Below are 22,805 nucleotides of genomic sequence, written 5' to 3' on the forward strand. Positions count from 1 at the left end.
ATCACTGCGGCTGAGCTCCACAGAGGCAGTAGGGAGATGGGAGAAAGTTCCACAAAGTCAACTATCACTGCAGCCCTCCACCAGTCGGGCCTTTATGGCAGAGTGGCCCGACGGAAGCCGTTCCTCAGTGCAAGACATATGAAAGTCCGCATAGAGTTTTCTAAAAAACACTTGAAGGACTCCCAGACTATGAGAAATAAGATTCTCTGGTCTGATGAGATGAAGATAGAACTTTTGGGTGATAATTCTAAGTGGTATGTGTGGCGAAAACCAGGCACTGCTCATCCCCTGCCCAGTACAATCCCAACAGTGAAACGTGGTGGCAGCATCATGCTTCTGGGGGTGTTTTTCAGCTGCAGGGACAGGACGACTGGTTGCCATTGAAGGAAACATGAATGCGGCCAAGTACAGAGATATCCTGGATGAAAACCTCTTCCAGAGTGCTCTGGACCTCAGACTTGGCCGAAGGTTCACCTTCCAACAAGACAATGACCCTAAGCACACAGCTAAAATAACAAAGGAGTGGCTTCAGAACAACTCTGTTACCATCCTTGACTGGCCCAGCCAGAGCCCTGACCTAATCCCAATTGAGCATCTCTGGAGAAACCAGAAAATGGCTGTCCACCAACGTTCACCATCCAACCTGACGGAACTGGAGAGGATCTGCAAGGAAGAATGGCAGAGGATCCCCAAATCCAGGGGTGAAAAACTTGTTGCATCATTCCCAAGAAGACTCATGGCTGTACTAGCTCAAAAGGATTCTACTCATTACTGAGCAAAGGGTCTGAATACTTACGACAAACATTTCTACATTTGCTTTTTTCAGTCAGGATGGGGGTGCAGAGTGTATATTATTGAGAAAAAACTTTTTTGAATTTACCAAATGGCTGCAATGAAACACAGAGTGAAAAATGTAAAGAGGTCTGAATACTTTCCGTACCCACTTTATATACAATATGATAAGTGTCTCCTAAGTATAAGGATATGATGTAGACGTATTGTACTTCTCTTCTCTATCACTCGTTTCCTAAAGATAAATGACAGTTTTCGCTTTCTTTGATCTTCCAAAAAAAATTATACAAATCCAGTATTATAAAATAGAAATGTATATATCGGATCTACCGTATATAAACCTCCTATAATGTGCTGCCAGGGGCAAATTGGGCACTTAGTGTGGGAATGTAAAGATTTATAATTATATGGAGTGTATACTGGCTGTCATTGATCGCTTGTCGCCTTCTCACCATAACTTCATACATCACCATAGAGGGACGATATTTAATGTACAATGATTTGACAGAGTCACCAGTGTCTAGGTGCCGGCAGCAGAGCTTCCCTTTTAATCTGGATTATTGCAGGCAGTATTCTGAGACTGATAATCCAGCTCTTTACATTAGTGGTATCAGTCGGGCTGCTCTGATAAACTTATCCAGGGCAGCGGCTAATCCTGCACAGAAGCCGCAGTGACTGCAGTAATCTCACTATAGATGCTTCTCGGGAACTGTCACCTAGAAATGGAGAATCGGTAAGAATCTCCAACAGAGAACGTCGCCTCGTTTCCCCGCAGTACATGTACAGAGACCCTGTGTGCTTCCCTAGACAATCCGCGGGGAGTAGTTATCGGATTATCCTCTTTTTGTGACTTTTATGAAACTTTTTTTTTTAACTTTTTGTCTTTTTTTTGCCTCTGCATACGAGAAAAACAGATGCCGCTCAGGCCACACTCTAATCAAAGTCTGATCAGAATAATCGGTCCATCTTTCTCGTACTTGGAAAAATTGTACGTGTGAATGAAGCCTATGTCACTCGTAAAAAAAAAAAAAAACCTCCGAAAAAGGGTGCAAAGACCATGATAAATCAAGAACTATCTGTGTGGCGAACTTGTGCAGCAGTCAATCAAAATGATAAGAGCTGCAGTGAAAAGCATGGAGGTGAAAGACCCCGATTCATTAAGACTGGCGTTTTGCACACACGCTTCTTATTACATTTGGCACATGTTCAACTACAGAGCAAAACCGGGGTCTGGCATACATTTTACACCACTTTTGTGGCGTGGTTGTGGCTATGCCCTGTCCTGCACAAACAGCGCACATCAAAGCTAGCCCGGGTCTGGAGTAAGTAAAAATGAGAAAAGTTGCACAATTTGTGCACAGCTTTGAGTTTGGGCAAAAAAAAAAAAAAAAAATCGATATTTTAAAGTATGAGACCACAAACCATTTATCACTTTTTATAGTGTGTGATATAAAAAATGACACCCGTCATGATTTACGACACTGGTGCTAGTCTATAATAACCTGTATTTGTAGCCCCTATTACATTTTGCTTGCTCGATGCATCGTTTCTTCAGCGTATAATGGGGGTGAGATAAAACACTCACCATAAAGCAGCAGCACTTGCCTGTGTGGCTCTCTGCATTGCTTAGCTCCTTCCCATCGCTTTTCTATAGCCTTCAGTAGGCAGCTGTAATCTGATCCCTCAGTGAGCTCGCTGTTATAGTCTGGATTTTAGCTATTTTTCAAAGAAGCTGATGAGTTTTGGAGGCGGTGGGGAGAAGTTGTGGCTCATAAGTTGAGAAAGAAGGCAAAGGGTATTTTTGGGATATGCAGGGAGAGTAAGGGGTTTATATATAGGTTGATGGACTGGTCTACAAGAGTAGTTAAAGGAGGCGGCTCTATGTAGTTTCTCTTTTCCCGTGATCATTTTGCAGCCAAAACGGTTCTCGGGAATTAGTTGACTTTTCTATACCAAATAAAGTAGGACGTTATCTCGAAAGTGGTTGCAATAACTCTGTAAGGCTATGTTCACATGCAACATTTTAGCTGTGTTTTTTTTTTTCCTGCAGCCAAAACCTGCTCACTTGGCAGTAAAATTGCTGCTTTTTAAAATGCCAATTCTTCAGAGTTTTTTTCTGCACCTTTTGTGCTTTTGGTTTTATTTTTGTATTGTTTGCTTTTACTGAATTTTTAAGTTGTGGATCACACATCTGTTTTGTCTGCAGCACGTTTAATAAAGTTAGTTTTATTCACCAAAATGCTTCATAATCGCCGCAGCAGGTTTTTTTTTATACTAGGGCTGTAAAAATTCTGCAAAAACTCTGAAAGAACTGACGCGCCAAAGACTTTAAAAAAAAAAAAAGCTGCAGTTTTTCAATTCCGTCAGGGAAAAAAAAAAAAAAAAACAAGCGTGTGCAGGAGACTTCTGAAATCTCATAGATTTTGCTGGTATTGTAAAAAGCAGCTTTTTTCATTTGCATAAAAAAAAAGCTGCAAAAACGCGATGTGTGAACAAAACCTAAAGCTTTGGGCACCCTGTTTTTCGAGGAGTGAAATCCCTCCAAAACTCCCAAAAAAAAAAAAAAAAAAAAAAAAAAAACTTTGAGTTTCTGCTTCGACACCTGAGCAAGAAGACTACAGCGCAAATAAAATATAATGACCAAACCTTCTGTACGGCTGACTTCTTCTAAATGACAGAAGATTGGACGATTTTATAGAACCACTTTCATTAATTCTTCAAAAGCAAAGGCCACAATTAAAAATGAGAAAGTGTAGCTGTACCTTTAATCTGGCGCTCAGCACTCCCACAAAGTGTCCAGAAGGCGGTGCCTAACAAAGTGCCCTCTACTTTGATGTAAGAGATATAAAACCCCACAGTACTCCACCAGTCCAATGGTTGTGCCAGGTACTGCAGCTCCAAAGAAGTGACTAAAACTAGGCTGTAATACCAAACTCAACCTACAGTAAAGTGTGGCGCTGTTTTGGGAAGGAAATAGCCATGGTTTTGTAAAATTGTGCACAGACTATTGTGTAAACGGTTGTAATGCAGCTACAATGTCCATATTGTGTGTCTGCCCGATTTGGTAGTAGTGGACTCAAATTGGACCTCCGTAAAGTGATATTGGTTCATATCGCATGATTGTGTGGAGTTCTGGCATTTAGACTTACAAGCGTTCTCATTTTGACAATCTGAATGAGGCTTTAACCAGTGGTCTCTACCGTGTAGTGTAACTACAACTCTCAGTATGCCCAAGCAGTGTGAAACTATCATCAAGGTCATGTGCTGGGTGCACAGGTGCACAGCTCATTACTGTACAGTTACAATATTGCTAACTCTCCTGGGATGGATTTTTAGGTTCAGCCCTCTTCCCTCCTGGGAATGTCCCACCTCTCCCAAAAAAAAAAACAAAAAAAAAAAAACACTTTTGGATAGAGCTTACCTAAACCAGACCCCCTTTCATCTTTGGAGTCCCAGGGGCACCTGTGTGCCCAAAACAAGAGAAATACAGGGTGGGCCATTTATATGGATACACCTAAATAAAATGGGAATGGTTGGTGATATCAACTTCCTGTTTGTGGCACATGTGACTACTGCAACCTCCTCTCTGACAATCTCGCACCCCTCCAATCTGTTCTAAACTCTGCTGCCCGACTAATCCACCTGTCCCCCCGCTATTCCACGGCCTCTCCCCTCTGTCAATCCCTGCACTGGCTCCCCATTACCCAAAGACTCCAGTTCAAAACCCTAACCATGACATACAAAGCCATCCACAACCTGAGTCCTCCATACATCTGTGACCTCGTCTCCCGGTACTTACCTACACGAAACCTCCGATCCTCACAAGATCTCCTTCTCTGCTCCCCTCATCTCCTCTTCCCACAATCGCATACAAGAATTCTCCCTACTCTGGAACTCTCTACCACAACATATCAGACTCTCACCTACCATCAACACCTTCAAAAAGAACCTGAAGACCCACCTCTTCCGACAAGCCTACCACCTGCAGTAACCACCGATCGACCAAACCGCTGCACGACCAGCTCTACCCTCGCCTACTGTATTATCACCCATCCCTTGTAGATTGTGAGCCCTCGCGGGCAGGGTCCTCTCTCCTCCTGTACCAGTCGTGACTTGTATTGTTTAAGATTACTGTACTTGTATGTATTATGTATACCCCTCCTCACATGTAAAGCGCCATGGAATAAATGGCGCTATAATAATAATAAGTAGTATATGGGAGGGGGGAAACCTTTCAAGATGGGTGGTGACCATGGCAGTCATTTTGAAGTCGGCTGTTTTGGATCCAACTTTATGCCTCGTGTCACACAGGTATGATTGAAGTGTATACTGCACTTTATACTTTTTTTTACACAAGCCTTCTTTTAAATGGTATTATATAATTGGCTATTACCATTTCCTAAAAAGGCACCAGGAGCGCGTCTTTGTGCCCACATGCCACATTGTCCACAGGTAGATACTAATTCTTGCTGCGCTGGTTCTTTCAGTGAGTCCATACGTATTTTCCCTTTTTACTAATCAATCAGTGTCATTTATTTTAGGTCTAATACAGCATTTATTGCCACACTCTCAGACCCTACTCCACACAGGTAACTGTCTCTATCTGTCATGTTCTCTCCTTATGGTCCTTTTTCTTTTCTTTATTATTTTTATTTATTTTCATATTTTTATATAATTATTTTTTTTTCATTTTTTCATTATTTCTTTTATCTTTTTTCCCCCGTTTTTTCTTTTTTTCTTTTTTTTTTTTATCTTTTTTTCTCTTTTTATTCGTTTCATTATCTTACTTTTTTGGCTTATTTTTTTTTTCTTTTTTATATTTTTTTAATCTTTTTTTCTTTCATTTTATTGCCCTACTTTTACGCTTTCATGGGTCCCTGATCGGTCAAATTATGATTTGGTCTCATACTTACTATGATACATTTGTATTTATCATGACATCTTTGTCGAGTCTCTAACCGTTTTCTCTTTTGGGGGTTTTTCAGTATTTATGAGTAATGCATTTATAGTTCGTTAGTACAATTATTATGACCTTTGCTTGTTTGTCTATCATTTATCGCAATGTCTAACATAACTAATCACTTATTCTTTCTAGACCTTATTACTAATAGTTTATGTTTTATGTATTTCTATGCAGATCTTGCTTGAGAAAGGCTAAAAACGCCGAAACGTTGTGCAAGAAAATATCTCTTTATTCCAGGGTCTTTTTAATTTTTGTTATGTGGTGGTGTTTTGACTCTTTTGTCTTACTTTTGGTGAATAAACCTATCATATGAGTGCTGAAGTTTTTGTATTATTTCTTGGATTTTTTCTTTAGAGCACCATAATCTCAACTGCAGTGAGCAACTATCGCAGGTATGAGGGCTAGCCGTGAAAACCACAGATGGTGCTCGTAGGTGAAAATCGGATGTGTGAATGAGCCCCTTGGCTGATTACAGATGGACACCCCACAGCCATGGCGAAGTGACATCCACTGTACATATGTGAACAGCAAGAGGAAGGTGACAAGGCCTATGGTGCCATTTGGAAGTATAAATCAATATTAACACTTTAAAGGGATTTTCCACTACTCAGACAACCCCTTTTTAAACACTGTATCCCCCAGAGTAAAATGAAAATAACAGATCCTCACCTCCAGCATTGACGCCATTCTAACGATGTCAGCGCATGGTGTCTCGGAGCTTGCATGACATTATGTCGAGAGATCGCTGCAGCCAATCTGCGTCCGGTAATGTCCGAGGGACCAGTGATTGCTGCAGCGCTCGCATGACATAACAACCAGCATCCGCTAATGGACTGTTTCGCTCCTGCTTCCAACAGACACAATTCAGACGTCCAGGGGAAGTGCAAGAATTGTGGAATATTAATGGCCACTGATTGGCTGCATCGCTTATGTGGATTTTTTTTTTTTTTTTTTTTTTTTGGGGGGGGGGGGGGTGTAATGAAAAAATTGCAGCTAAGTCTGAAGATATATGAGAGAGCTACACTGAATAATCCACAATCCAGTCTGACAAGTAGTGTTTGCATAGTTTTTTTTCTGTGTTACTATCTGCTATATTCACTTTTTCAATCAGTTTTATTGCTCACGTGCATCCAAAATAAAAAAGACGAAGCAACTTTGCAAATAATCGCGATTACAAATTTCTTGTGACAAAACCAAGAGGAATTCCGAATGCAGCAATTTTTAGCTGCAATGATAAAGTACTGGAGCAGCCAAGATAGACCATGTGAACATATCCTGACCGAGCACCGATACCCAAGATGTACTTGGGTGGTTAGCGCTGCAGCCTTGCAGCGCTGGGGTCCTGGGTTCGAATCCCACCAAGGACAACATCTGCAAGGAGTTTGTATGTTCTCCCCGTGTTTGCGTGGGTTTCCTCCGGGTTCTCCGGTTTCCTCCGGGCACTCCAAAGACATACTGGTAGGGAATTTTAGGTTGTGAGCCCCATCAGGGACAGCGATGAAAATGTGTGCAAACTGTAAAGTGCTGCGGAATATGTTAGCGCTATATAAAAAAATATATATATATTAATCCGTGTGTGGGGGGTTATATCAAGTCACTATGTTCAATTGGCCATTATGATCACTGCGGACAGCACAAGAAAAGACGTCAAACAGAATCCAAATTTGTATATTTTAGACTCCATTTGCCCCATTGAAGACAATGGCTCCGGTATCAGGGGCACGTATGGATACCATTTTTATGGGATTCAGGTGGAAGCCCCAGATGAAGTCATGAAAAGGGACCAAGAGGTGGTGCGTATAGATAAGCAAAAAGACTCAAACTACCCTGGTCCGGAGTCCAGTTTGGTCCTCCACGTCAGGCGGACCAGGGCTCGGAACACTGCCATGCTTCAGTTGGATGCCGGACCAAAATATGTTTTCTCATCTCTAGTGAGGTTGGCCTTACTCACACACGTCGTTAGGCCTCATTCACACATGATTTTTCCACGTTTTAGAAATATGGACCGATTTTTCTGAGTGGGCTCTGATCTGGGTGTCATCCAATTTTCTCGTACGTGGAAAAATGTAAAAAAAAAAAATATCCACATTCTCCATTCTGACAGTTTTGTGAAAATCAGTCCGCACTTTGATGGGAAAATCACAGATAGCCGTAATACACAAAAATCGAACGCTAAAAGAGGCCTAAAATAATCATTAATAGAATACGTGGCCTAAAGGGGACTCACATTGGGGAATAGCAAAATTTCCTTTGCGAGGATGGATTTTTGTTTTCTAGTAAAACACTGCAAAAATGTAATAGAAAATCCACACCTCCTAATTGTTCATCACAAAAAATGCAAATTTTGTCATTTTTTTTTTATCTGTTTTTATTAATTTCTTTGAAAGTCGTAAAGACAGTGACAGATATTTGAAGGTGTACTTGTCTATGAAGGGCACAGTAAGCCCCCTTGAATGGACGCCACAATCGGTTATGTGCTTTGTTGTCCCCTGTTTGCAGGACACAATGCTCACCCGAAGGACTATTTGGCTATAAGGTGGCAGATTTTCGAGTCTATGTCTCTGATATTCAGCCATTTTTCTAAATAAATTTTCAATTTTAGCTCTGCAATTTTAAAAATTCTAATGATGACACTGAGGAATGAGATAGATAATACCCCATACCTAAAATATTGGGTTACTAGTGAATGGTGATGATTCCACCCACAGAAGGTTTGCTCTCTTTATTTTGACCCATATTAATTCCAACGTACTCAATGATTTTCAGATATATCATGTTATATTCTCTGACTGCACCATAAGGCCATGAAGGTGTAGCTAGAGGTGAAACTTGGAACTCCTGGACCCCAATATAATTCTGTACTGGAGGACACATGTACCACGGGGTGAACGCAGATTTAAGCACATTTACTACTTTTACACCCTTAGTTTATAGCTTTCTTTAACATTTTTTGGGGGATTTGAAATGCACAATTCCAGAATATCAACCTAAAAATCCATGGCCAGACGGATAAGCCTCTCGAACCTCAAACTACAACCAAAAACAAAAAACCTCAATACCCAGCTAAAGGGTCATAGCAATATTCATCACATAGTAGGTAGTACAGTGTCTAAAGGTGGACTGAATTGTCACAAATATAGAGAGGGTTTAATTAAATAATATGCAGGATTCTGCATGGTTGGGATACTTGTACTGCATATTGTTTGGGGCCTCACTAAGGGAATTCTGTGGGTTGACATTTAGATCCCTCAGTACCCTCTGATTCATTAGTGTGTTGGTATGACACATGACTCACATTAGAGTCTTGGGAGTATTTATATCTACCACTGTGCCCCCACGATAAATTTTGGCTATTATATCTCGTATATATCAGGAATACATTTATAGGACTTAGCCAGCCTGTACCTTGAAACTCTACCTGGGATTCGGAGCATGCTTAGATAACACTGCCTATGATAAACCGGCTATTTATGTATGATTCATTTCGTGTAGGCTTCGAGTTACTGTTATTACATTACTATTTGTATAATCCGAACCTTTCTTAACAATTTATTGATCTCATGCAGAACCCTGTCCCGAGATGTTTTTTCTGTCTGGCACTATATTTATTAATGTATTTCGCCACTACCTTTCAGCTGCTATTGTTATATCTACCTCACCATTAAGCACCTTGTATGTCTTGATTAATTTATAAATGTGAAATAAAATTGATATTATTTAATTAAACCCTCTCTATATTTGTGACAATTTAGTCCACCTTTAGTCACTACCTACTATGTGATGACTATTGCTATGACCCTTTAGCTGGGTATTGAGTTTTTTTGTTTTTGGTTGTAGTTACAAAACCAGAATAGTTACAAACCTGCCACCATTTTGCTCAATTCTTTTCAGGGCCAGAAAAGGGGCCAAGAAAAAATAATAAAAAAAACTGCATTATGTTAACCAGTTCTACTCCCTCATCGAAGTCTTTGTGCCGTGTCTGGCGCAGCTACTTTGTTCCTCTGCGCGCGTCTTTGGTTATTCTGGCATAGAGACCAGTACTTGGCCTCCAACAGCCATATGGGGGGCTGTCAGTCACATGGGGGACAACGCATGACGTACATTGCCCCCCAAACTCTTTCCCCCAAGTCACCACTTGAGGACAATTACTGGCCTCAGTGGCAGAAGCACCGAAGACCCGTGTGAAGGACCAGGAACCGGAGGCAGAAAGAGTCAGGAGATGGCGGAGGACCGGCAAGTATATTTTGGAAGGGTTTAACATCTTTTCACGGCAATCAACGCACTTTCGATTCGCACCAATTTTATACGGACCAAATCGAGAGAATTTACCCGAAACTAATTTCGGGAGATTGACTCAACGCAACAGTCCTCTCAGCCACGGTAACAGGGAATCAGGTATAATAGTGGAAGAAAACATCACATGATTAAAAAATAATCACTTACAAAGTGACTCGACGTTATAAGAAAAGTTTAATTTCACAATTACGTTGTTGAAGGACACGTTCGCACGTGGCAGATATGCTACAGCTATTCCACTCATATATGTGGCAAGGTCCACTAGGGTGTGGGGAAAAACCTGCCACAAATTTGCTGTGTGCGGACGTAAAGGTATTTTATTATAAGGAAAATGGGACGTATAAAAATGAAGATCCTTAAAAAAAAAAAATGAATTCTTGGAATTTGATTGGTTAATATACTCATCTGTTTGCATCAACCAATCAGACCACTCCTTTCATTTCTAAAAGCCGATTGGTTACTGAGGACAATGGATCCATTTTAGATTATTACAGTATTTGATATTCACTTGGGTTTTCAACCGATCCCCTTATAATACGGATCAAGGAGCTTCTGCTCTATGGACGAATAATAAATAAAGACACCCTGACTGCTGTATTATGAGCTTGCATATATGAACCCTTTTAGTCAGCCATATTCTGTGGAAAAAGTTCCAAAAAAATACTTTGGCTTCAAATATATTACCTCAGGGGAGCAAACGGCCTTGGCGCTCATAGCAGCCGGTCAGATGGCATTTTCTAGAAACCCTGATGGGCTATTTGCTCCTTTGAGATTTGATACCTAGGCCTAACGAGTATTACAGTCTAGTCTTGTGACAGGTAGCCGCTTCATGTGATGCATAGGAAACCACTAAAAGTACAGGCCGGATAAAAAAAAAGCAGCCATTTTACTGGAAAAGCATTGGCAGAGAAATGTTCAAAATGGCCGCCGCGGATAGTAAAAACTGTATCAAATACGCCTCACATTGGTCCAAGTTATAGCACGTTTTTAATATACTTAGACAAAGCTGTCCTCCCGACACTGGTACTGCCATTACAACACTTCACTTGGCAATGCCAGTCTTCGATGGTGTAAAAAAAAAAAAAAAAATAAGAAAACAACATGGGTCCATCATGACAGATGATGGCTGTAAACTTTCAAATCGTGTCAGGTAAAAATCACAGATCGCCTCCAAAAAGTCCTGGTATGGGGTCTTTTTTTTTTTTTCTTGCAAAAAGCTGGCAAACTCAATATTAAAAAAAAAAAAAGTGTAAAAATGCAAATTTCTGAATTAAAAGCATAAATAAAAACTTATAATAAATAGTCAATATTTCTTAGAAAAAAAAAAAAAAAGAAGTAAAGGGGTAAAGTGCAAATGGAAGCACCAGGGATTCGTGTGGTGTTGTTAAATCCTAATCTGGTAGCCGACATCATTGAGTGTGCTGAGGTCCGCTGGCGTCTTGTCCATCATGGCCGGCCTGGGAACAAAATGACAGAAAGAGGTTACTGGATGGCGGAGACAACAAAAGATGAACACCCAAAATTAACTAACTTTGGAGCTACTTATGGCCACACTTGCCAACCATCCCAAATTTATGTTTTTTTATACATATGATGTCATTTTTGGGGCTCTGTTTATAACGTCAAGGAACAAAGAATGCTCCTGGCTTCCCCTCCCACCCAAGTTTCATATTTCTCTCTTTTGGGAGTGTCCCTCCCTGTAATACAGGCTGACTATTCAATCAGAGGCAATTAGCGGCCAGAGGCAATTAGCTGCAGCCATTACGTAACACTTGAAAAGTAACTAGTGGCAGGTGACGCTGGCAGCAGGACACAGCAGTACCTTCAGTTCAGTAGATCAATATTTTTTTTTTTTATTATTCATGAAGCACCCTGGGCCCATTGAAAAATCTTTAAAAAAGAAGTGAACATTCCCTTTAAATATTTAAAATCAGTAATTCCATCAACTGTTGATATAACGGGCACGTTTCAAATTAACATTTATGCTATGAAAAAGAACACATAGCAATTCAAAACGCGCAAGTAGTTTCACATATCAATGGTTATATTGGTTGTAAATCTATAATAAAATTGGAAAGTCCTGAAACTTTATCTTTGCGTGAAGGCTATGTCAATCTTCCATGCACATTTGGGAGAGAATCTGTTGGGTTAGTGGTGTCTAATACATCATTTTGTCCCTGGTGTCCTTAGACAGCTCTTTGGTCTTGGCCATGGTGGAGAGGTTGGAGTGTGATTGATTGTGTGGACAGGTGTCTTTTATACAGGAAACAAGATCAAACAGGTGCAGGTAATACAAGTAATGAGTGCAGAGTAGGAGGGCTTCTTAAAGAAAAACTAACAGGTCTGTGAGAGCCAGAATTCTTGCCGGTTGGTCGGTGATCAAATACTTGTCTCATGCAATAAAATGCAAATTAATAATGTAAAAAATATCAGAAAATGTGAATTTCTGTTTTTTTTCATTTTTAGATTCTGTCTCTCACAGGTGAAGTGTACCTACGATAAAAATTACAGACCTCTCCATTCTTTGTAGGGGGGAAAACTTGCAAAATCGGCAGCGAATCAAATACTTATTTTCCCCACTGTATAATCAGGTGAATGCGAGGCCCTTTTCTATCCCATCTTTGCATCACAAAAATACTAGCGCATGTTCACAAAAATCACTATGGGGCGGCCATGTTCACCGGGCCCTGGCTTTTCTTTCCATACTTGCTTAATTCCGACAATAAGAGTGTAGAGTGTGTACATCTCCTACCCAAAATTATCTTTCTATTTAGCCATCAAGTACTCAAAGACTGGAAATGGAAGTATATTTTTCCGAACTGGATAATTTTACGAAATCTCGTGGATACATTTGACATTGAAAACGAATTTTTTACATGTGTTAGTGGCTGTCTTTAGTTAATAAAGTTGCTTTAGGTTTCAATCGGCAATCTTCATTCCATCATTCATTTTCAGGCCCAACCCATCTCCTCAATCTGCAAGTTACAGTTTGATTCAAGTTTTAGCTTTTTTTCTTGTGGGAGTGTCCCTCCAAGTAATGAAGGTTGGAAGTGAGGTCTGCGTATCCAGGGTGCTGCTGTCTTCACTAGCTCATACATCGGCACAGCTTCTATCCTGCACTTTTTTCCTCCTTGCCTATCGCCTATATTCTCTGCTCTCCCTAAAACTTTACATACTTGAACCTCTGTCCACTGATTGCAGATCTGTGTACAACCCCTTCCAACTTCCTCCTGCTATTTCTAGCACTGAGAGAAGGGAAGGGGGAGGAACTGCTATTTAGAAAGATGGTTAACTTTGCATTTAATAAGCATCAACCAAAAAAATTGTGTGATGGCGTACATGGCCTTAAAGATAGTCACAGGTGGGCCATGAGCAGTGGCCATAAAGAGGTTGTGCTTGGTGTGCCCCAAATTTTGCACTAGGACCCCTAACTCTCAAGCTCCGGCCCTGGTTTAAATTGAGTTTTAATTTTTCAATCAGGAACAACCTTAAAAAAACAACTAGATAAAAATAAGACCATTTTCACCTGAACTGATTTTGCTACGTAATCTGAGAAAAACTTAATGTAAAGACAGAGACCTTGATTCCAGTGATGTGTCACTTACAGAGCTTCTTGCTATAGTTTTGATAAAATCACTGTTTATTCTGCATGAGATTATCACTGGAGAACTAGTAAATCCCAAAATTGTTCAACCACGCCGCCACCACTGATTAGCTGCCTTCTGCCTATGCACAGTATACACACAAAGCAGACAATCAGTTGTGTGGGCTGGGTTATGCAGAGCTCAGCATTGAGAGAACTGCTCGATCTGCAGCAGAGAAAACCGCTTTTAATCAAAACTGCAGTAAGCAGCCCAGTATGTGACACATCACTGGAATCAGGGTCTCATTCCCTACATCATGATGCTCTGAGATAGGATAGCATAAAGATTCCCTTTAAAAGTTGCTTATCAGCAGGCATCTGACTGCCAACTTTCAAATGGTAGTTTCTTAGTTTTATCCTTTTTTTTTGTAATCGGCTGTTTGTCAAAGCTGTGTCATTATCAGGGGATTGCAGTCACACCTGGGTCCTGGAGCATAGGAGGGCCCCAAAAAGATCCAATTCTATTAAAGACCATTGGGGACCTTGTTGGAGATTTTGCAAAGGTACCCATAAGATTCACGCTACACCATTGGTCATAATTTGTATCATTTTCTTTTTGGAAAAATAAATAAAAAACAAAAACACATAATAAAAATATATTCAATGATAAATTAAAAAAAAATGTCCAAAATAGTGCTGCTGCAGATTTTTCTGTCCTGACATCATGGGAAGAATCCTGACCTTATAGCAATGTCAGATCAATATCAAGATATCAGTCTGACCTGGATTCATTCACGGGTATTCTCTCATCCTGGAATGCGGTGACGCAGCCGGCAGCTGGCAGCAAAGTGGCATCTTTCCCTCTTGACCTCCCCTTTATATCAGGTCGATGATGTAGTGATTCCGGAGATAGACTCCTATGTTATTACTAAATCCCACGCTATAAATATTTTCTAGGCCAGGGGTGAATGGGCGAAGCCTGGTGCTGTGATGCAAGTACTATAATTATCAGCACTGCCCGATGGGGCGGCAGCGTCACCCGTGCCACGGCTGTTAATTCACGGGTAAATATAGGCCTTTGTGTCACGGCCTCCTCCCAGCTGCCACGCTTACTGTAGGTTATGTTTGGATACATGTCACTTATTTCTGTCTTTGGCTCTTGTGTAATCCTTAACAACAGTAGTATTTACAGGGGTGAAAGAATTAGGCTGCGCTCAATGGAGAGTGTTGGCATGCCTCGGCGCATCACGGAGGGGGAGTACGATTACATGAGGCAGCAGAATCTTTAATGATAAGGTTACGTTTAGCTTAACAGCAGCCAACGTCACTCACCAGCCCGCCACCTGCGCGTCACCACAACACCCACAGCCATTAACTCCTCCACAGCGGAGGTCAGCAGGTCACATTCTATTTTTTTTTTTTTTCGCTACATCCAAATTTATTTTATAAAGGGTTTTTTTTCATGATAAATAAATAAAATTGATTTTAAAGACAATTTTTCTCTTATTAAAAACCCTTCCCATTCTCTAGAACAGAGGGCTTCTTAATTCTATAGTTTACTGCGCCTTGTCTAGGTTGCCGGCCACCCCTGCAGGCTACCAGCAGTGGTCGGTCTCCCAGGCAGAGCGCGCTTCTAAGCGCCTTACTGTGATACAACAAGAAAACACAGAATTACAGATTTGCAAAAATACTCTGGAATAAAAAATGGCAGTAATCAGCAAGTGCTGGATAACAAATACAGGGTATTTAGTCGAATCGTCTTTTTGCGCAAAAAAATGTATACCAAGCTGCTCCACCACGTCAAGGTAACCCTATTGAAGCAGTCCCTATCTAATGTATTAAAAACCTGAACATGTGAACAGTGTCTAATATGAACAGGATTCAGACAGGCCGCTCCCTAGTATGGGCTTGTGGTCTGAGACAGCTCTTATGTGCACGTCACATAAGAGAGGAGTGGGGTCTCCCAAACCATGCTAACCAAGGAAAATCTGCAAATCTGTCATTCTGTGTTTTCTTGTTGTATCTCAGTTAGTGGGTGGTGTGAGCATTGTCTGATCGACGTGTTCACATTTGTACATGTCACGTGTGTTTTTAAGCGCCTTACTGTGCAGCTTCAGAGCCCCTCTCCTACTACGATGGCAATGGCAAAGCTGTCTCTCCATGCTGAATGGCAGAGGACTCTGTGAGAACTGTCAATCATCAGGAGTATACTGCCCCTCGACAGGCAGGAGGCTAGGGGGCTGGGAGAGGGGCGCTCCCGAAAGTAGAAGCTCATCCGTTAACTGTGATGATTACGCTCATCAATGACATCTTTATGGTATATACTTTCCTATTATGTATCCTGTATATCTAAGCAATGTGTGCTGTTACTTACCGTAGATTAAATTAGAAGATAGATATACGGTAATCTTTGTCTCTAGACAGATATAGAATTGCCTGTTTAGCCCAAACAGATTTCTATGAGGACAGAATGATCGTTAATACGATGGATCCGTGTGCAGAGAATATTCTCGATAGAAGGACAGCCTCTGTTTTCACATGAGTGATTCAAACACACGATGAGAGAGAGAATTCTGCTGCCATGTATACAAAATAGTGAATGAAAAATGCTTGTCGTAAAGATAGATGTAAAAGAGAAAGAGAGAGATAGAGAGATAAATAAAGAGATGGAGAGAGAAAGAGAGAAAAAGAAAAAGGAGAGAAAGAAAAGGAGAGAAAGAAAGGAGCAAGAAAGACAAAGAAAGGAGCAAGGAAAACAAAGAAAGGAGCAAGAAAGGCAAAGAAAGGAGCAAGAAATAAAGGAGAGAGAAAGATAGAAAGATAAAGAAAGAAAGGAGGAAGAAAGAAAGAACGAAAGAAAGAAATGAGAGAAAGGAGCAAGAAAGAAAGGAGAAAGAAAGAAAAATTATAGAAAGAAATGAGAGAGAGGAAGAGAGAAAGGAAAGAGGAAAAAAAGGAAGAAAAGAGAAAGGAAGAAAGGAGCAAAAAAAGGAAGAAAGGAGGGAGAGAAAGAAAGAGAAAGAAGGAAAACAAGAGAAAGAAAGGAGAGAGAAAGAAGCAAGAAAGAAAGGAGAGAAAGAGAAAGAAATGAGAGAGAAAGAAATAAAGGAGAAAGAAAGAAAAATCAGCGACACATATAAGAGAGAAATAGATATACAGATAGTACAAAAATAGAATAGAGCAGGGGTTTTCCACTAGGAAATGATTCAATAAAGGCATCGTTCACATAGTGCTGCCTTTTATCGATGTATAGATAAGATAGATAGATTTATCCAACTCAATGCAAGTTTCTCAGGCTTAGGCCGGGGTCACACTACTGTATTGCATGGCTGAGTGCTATGTGATAAAACATCACCTAGCTCTCTGCCCAGTGTTATTCTACGGGGCAGCTCAGATCTGCGATTATGATCTCATATCGACATGAGAGAACAATCACACCATGCTGCAATTTGCAGCTAGACTTGGCTCAATTGCACCTATACAAGTCTATGGGTGCGAGTGAAACATCGCACTGCACTCTGATTCGGCGATTCCCGCCGACGAGCAGCAGCAGAGGAGATGGAGAAATTACTTTCTCCATCTCCTCCTCACCTGTGCTCCGATTCCATCATACGGGAGTATTGGCGCACAGAGTTCTGACACTCGGATCACGCTCGCAGCAGAGCAGGAGCTGAGGGTCATTAGCACATTGCAGTGAATGCTATACGATAGTGCAACTCCAGCATTAGGGTTAATGTGGCGCCCCTGAGGATTCAATCACCACAGAGGTATAGTATCCCACTTCCCAGGTAAGGTGGAGGCACTTCACAGAACTCTAACACCCGCATCCAGCACACACTTATAGCAGCAGGGCACACTGGATGGACCCTAAGGGAGGATGATCTCATCCCTGCTGGGTAAGAAAGGGTGTTGGGAGGTGGGTGGAGCTAGGAGGTTCAGAGGGGAGAAGAGTTAGAGCTAGAACAGTCTTCCCTGAGGGGAGGAAGTGAGAGGACGTGTGCAGAAGCTCCCTTTCAGCAGGAGCTGCTGGGAAGAAAAAGACTGAAGGAAGCTCCCTGAAGAGGGAAGGAATCCTAGGGGCATGGATAAGCGACCATACTTTCCGTGGGGCCTGATCCGTAAGCGGAGGGACCAGGTTGCACGGGGTTACCGGCACCCTAGCCTAGTGGAGTGAACAATGGACTCAACTAGAAAGCCGGAGGTAGAGGCACCTTTAGGGTACCTCAGTCACAAGCCACAGTTATCTTCTCCGGAAAGGCAGGCATAAAGGAGCAAGGGAACGCAGAGAGGACGTTACCCGACAAGGTTCTCGGCTGCTGGTCTGGGACACTGACTGTGAGGTGCTGGGAAGAAAGAGGAGTAGGAATCAGCACAGAGAGATGGCCAGGAAAGGAACACACTGAGGGGAGTTCTGGAAAGGTGTTCTCCATCTGTCTGGAAGTTGGCTGGATCCCTGACCTGGAGGACGCAGCACCAAGTGGGCATCTGTGCGCACCAGAACTTTGAGTAAAGCTTCGGAACTGCATTCAGCTGTGTCCTCTGAATTCTTTCTACAACACCTTCTCAGCACTGCTACATCTCTTGCCAAATACTGCATCAATATCTCCCTCAACATCTCTTCTATTACAAATGCCCTGGAACTACCGTATATACTCGTGTATAAACCGACCCCGTAATTTTGTCACAAAAAACTGGGAAAACTTACTGACTCGCGTATAAGCCTAGGGTGCACAGTTTTACCGCACAGTGAGTGGCCCCAGGTAATGCTGCACAGTGAGTGGCCCCAGATAATGCTGCACAGTGAGTGGCCCCAGATAATGCTGCACAGTGTGTGGCCCCAGATAATGCTGCACAGTGTGTGGCCCCAGATAATGCTGCACAGTGAGTGGCCCCAGATAATGCTACACAGTGAGTGGCCCCAGATAATGCTGCACAGTGAGTGGCCCCAGATAATGCTGCACAGTGTGTGGCCCCAGATAATGCTGCGCAGTGTGTGGCCCCAGATAATGCTGCACAGTGAGTGGCCCCAGATAATGCTGCACAGTGAGTGGCCCCAGATAATGCTGCACAGCGAGTGACCCCAGATAATGCTACACAGTAAGTGGCCCCAGATAATGCTGCACAGTGTGTGGCCCCAGATAATGCTGCACAGTGAGTGGCCCCAGATAATGCTACACAGTGAGTGGCCCCAGATAATGCTACACAGTAAGTGGCCCCAGATAATGCTGCACAGTGTGTGGCCCCAGATAATGCTGCACAGTGAGTGGCCCCAGATAATGCTACACAGTGAGTGGCCCCAGATAATGCTGCACAGTGAGTGGCCCCAGATAATGCTACACAGTAAGTGGCCCCAGATAATGCTGCACAGTGTGTGGCCCCAGATAATGCTGCACTGCGAGTGGCCCCAGATAATGCTGCACAGTGAGTGGCCCCAGATAATGCTGCACAGTGAGTGGCCCCAGATAATGCTGCACAGTGAGTGGCCCCAGATATTGCTACACAGTAAGTGGCCCCAGATAATGCTGCACTGCGAGTGGCCCCAGATAATGCTGCACAGTGAGTGGCCCCAGATAATGCTGCACAGTGAGTGGCCCCAGATAATGCTGCACAGTGAGTGGCCCCAGATAATGCTACACAGTAAGTGGCCCCAGATAATGCTGCACAGTGTGTGGCCCCAGATAATGCTGCACAGTGAGTGGCCCCAGATAATGATGCACAGTGAGTGGCCCCAGATAATGCTACACAGTGAGTGGCCCCAGATAATGCTGCACAGTGAGTGGCCCCTGATAATGCTGCACAGTGAGTGGCCCCAGATTATTCTGCACAGTGAGTGGTCCCAGATAATGCTGCACAGTGAGTGGCCCCAGATAATGCTGCACAGTCTGTGGCCCCAGATAATGATGCACAGTGTGTGGCCTCATCATGTTGCTGCTGCTGCTGCTGCCTCCATTACAAAAAAAAAAAATCTGCATACTCACCTCCTGCTGCCTGCTGCTCATCAGTGTTGCTGGCTCTGGAAACGGGGACAGGTGAATATGGCTCCCCCCGTTCATACTCACCCCCTCCTGCCTCTTCTCTGCAGCGCAGCCCCTGCTTGTTCCATGTTCTCGGCGCTGCTGCTCTTCCTGCTTCAGCGGTCACGTGGTACCGCTCATTAAAGTCATAAATATGCACATATTCATGAGTTTAATGAGCGGTACCAGTGCCACGTGACCGCTGAAGCAGGAAGAGCAGCAGCGCCGAGAACATGGAACAAGCAGGGGGGCTGCAGACAAGAGGCAGGAGGGGGTATGATCTCTGACACCCCCGATCCCCCACGACCCCCCGGTATATGACTCGTGTATAAGCCGAGAGGGGGACTTTCAGCCCAAAAAAATGGGCTGAAAATCTCGGCTTATACACGAGTATATACTGTAAGCTCTGCCTGTGGAGAGCTATTTCAACTGTGCTGCATCCCACCATCAGTCCCAGAGGATCCGCACTGCAACGCTGGTCCCCTCTGATCAGATAAAACAGGTGGAGTCACGAACACTCATTACAATTGTAGATTGTGGATTGTAAGCTCTTACGAGCAGGGTCATCTTATTTTACTTTAATTATTGTATTGTTAACGTTGTTACTTATGACTTGTGTTTTGAAACTGTTAAACTGTAAAGCGCTGCGGAATATGTTGGCGCTATATAAATAAAGATTATTATTATTACAAAAACTTTATTTCTCATCACTTGTAAATATACCCCTTTTATTGGACAACCAGGGCCACGGACCGGGTCATCGCCGCTGTGACACTACCCCTTTAAGAAGCGGCCGGTACCGAGTAACCCCACGGTCCTGGCGGGCGCTCCATTAATGTCATATTACTTACGATTTCTCTCTCCGGCATGCGCGTCTATGGGGGCTGATACGGACTCTTGGAGGAGAAACAGACTTCCCTCGTCTTTCTTTCACAGGAGACTGAGCACTTGAAGACTTCAGGATCTAAGAGAATAAAAAAATCAACAACAGATCAGTGATGAGAAGTGTTTATTTTCTACACTGCATCATATAGCAATTATTCTACGACATTATTTCAAATCGGCGACCCACTGTTGTGTCACCTTCCATTATTTCTCCCCACAGTTTATATACGCCTCTTTAACACTCTCTTTTCATCTTTTTAGCAATTGCATATAAACCTGCGTGACGCATCAGCAAAGCTTCTGTCCACAGATGAGAGTGATGCGCATGCGCCGTGAGGTGCGCATGTGCTACAAATGCATTGTGCATGCACGAGATTGTGCAGATGACAAAGAAAACTCCTCCTGTATGGAATCAAGTTTCTGGACCCCCAAGCGACGGCTGATTTTGTGAAGGTCAGACATTAACCCATTGGGAAATGAAGTATTACAGGGATTATTCATATAAACAGCCAGCTGAAATCCACCATAGTGGGAGCCGCTTCCGGTCACATCTAAATGCTGCCGTCTGAGCGCTTGATGACGTTTTTTTGACAATAGGATTTAAATTGCAAAAGAAAAATGAATTCTACAGCCATATCTGGGGAATGCAGATCTGCCACGGTCAGTATCACACATTACAGGCTTATATACAGATGTAGGCGACCAAGATTATATTAAATTCATACGTTCTATAAAATGGAATAATTGCACTTTTTAAGCACATGATGTTCTCGACTCTAAGAAGCCAAGTCTCTATGAAAGTAAAAGAGGAAAAGTAAAAGCTATTTCCATGGCAACAGATAAAAGTGTTCTAATCTGAAAGGATTGAAATAAAGGGCGACTCCACATCGAGCTGCCGCCTCCCGCAGCCATTAAAGAAAGCAGAACGTACTCAAAAAGCTGCCTGCAGTTAATACACGGCAATGGAAAAGTATTCAGGAACGTTATTACCTGTCAAATATTATTATACGGTATAACTGCTAAAAAAATTCACAGGTAACTTGCTCCTTAAAGGGATGATCTAATCTAAAAAAAAAAAAGTTGTGATCTGTGGGGAAACTGATCAGTGCATGTATCATTTTACTACAGCGCCTCCACAGGAGAAAGTAAATATTACACAGTGAGCAGTGATGCAGGACAGGACAGGTCCTCCAGAGAGAGACGCTCTTTGTAATCTGTTCCCAATCTGGCCCAAAGATGAGATAGGGGGAGTAGGTATAAAAATGGGTTTTCAATAATCAGGCAACTACTTCTAGGGTCTTTTCACATCGCGTGGGCTCCTGGTTCCCCCAATAAACAAATCCATGGAATCCACATTTACCGGCCTCTGTTCGGTGGTTTAACGCAAGTGTTTTTTTGGTTACTTTATAGTTGTGCTATTCTATACAGAAGCACACAGGCAAAATATACACCACATGTTATACCATTTATTTATTTGTTTAATGTTTTTTTTTTTGTTAGTTTTTTTACAAAAAATAGAAATCTTCGGGCCTGATTCATTATTTGTGGTTTTTTTCATCACTTATCTATTTTTTTTTTGTCTAGTGGTTCTCATTGGCATTTTTTGCTTCAAATTCTTCAAAAAGGAGTATTTGGTTTGTGAATTTTGCTCCAAATCAAAAGTATTTTTTATTGCTACAAAAAAAATAATAATAATAATAATTCTGGTGCTTTGATTTTTTTCCTCATTACGCCATCTACCGATCAGATAAATTCTTTTTATATATATTTTATATATTCTTTTATTCTGAATAAGGCAAAAAGGGAGTGATTTGAACTTTTTAACATTTTTTTATTATTTTTTAAAACTTTTTTTTTCCCGCTTTTTTACTTGCTTCAATAGTCTCCTTAGCCAATTGCTTGTGCTACACAGAGCAGCGTTTCAGCTATGTGTAGCAAGAATCATCATCTGAAGGTAGCATGGTGGCTCAGTGGGTAGCACTGTTGCTTTGTAGTGCTGGAGTCCTGGGTTCAAATCCCACCAAGGACAACATCTGCAAGGAGTTTGTATGTTCTCCCCGTGTTTGCGTGGGTTTCCTCCCACATTCCAAAGACCTACTGATAGGGATTGTGGATTTAGCGCTTACATATTCCGCAGCGCTTTAAAGTTTGCACACATAATCATCGCTGTCCCCATTGCCCCAATGGGGACAGCGATGATAATGTGTGCAAACATTAAAGCGCTGCGGAATATGTAAGCGCTAAATAAAGATTATTATTATCTGCTATGAAC

At 42.1% G+C, this 22,805-nt stretch overlaps 1 protein-coding gene across 2 annotated transcripts in view; it reads right to left on the reverse strand.

The window, feature by feature from the left end:
• Nucleotides 1-10,206: 10,206 nt before the first annotated feature.
• Nucleotides 10,207-22,805, reverse strand: part of VASH2 (vasohibin 2) — a 106,527-nt gene continuing 93,928 nt past the window's right edge. For both annotated transcript variants that reach the window (XM_073553368.1, XM_073553369.1), the window contains exons 7-8: nucleotides 20,500-20,612; nucleotides 10,207-11,508 (exon numbers count right to left, since the gene is read on the reverse strand). In XM_073553368.1, the coding sequence (XP_073409469.1) occupies nucleotides 11,436-11,508; nucleotides 20,500-20,612 (186 nt within the window). In that variant the 3' untranslated portion in view covers nucleotides 10,207-11,435. The remainder of the gene's footprint in view (nucleotides 11,509-20,499; nucleotides 20,613-22,805) is intronic.

The sequence above is a fragment of the Dendrobates tinctorius genome, unplaced genomic scaffold (genome assembly GCF_039654945.1).
Source record: "Dendrobates tinctorius isolate UK_male_01 unplaced genomic scaffold, ASM3965494v1 ptg000201l, whole genome shotgun sequence".
Taxonomy (NCBI): Eukaryota; Metazoa; Chordata; class Amphibia; order Anura; family Dendrobatidae; genus Dendrobates; species Dendrobates tinctorius.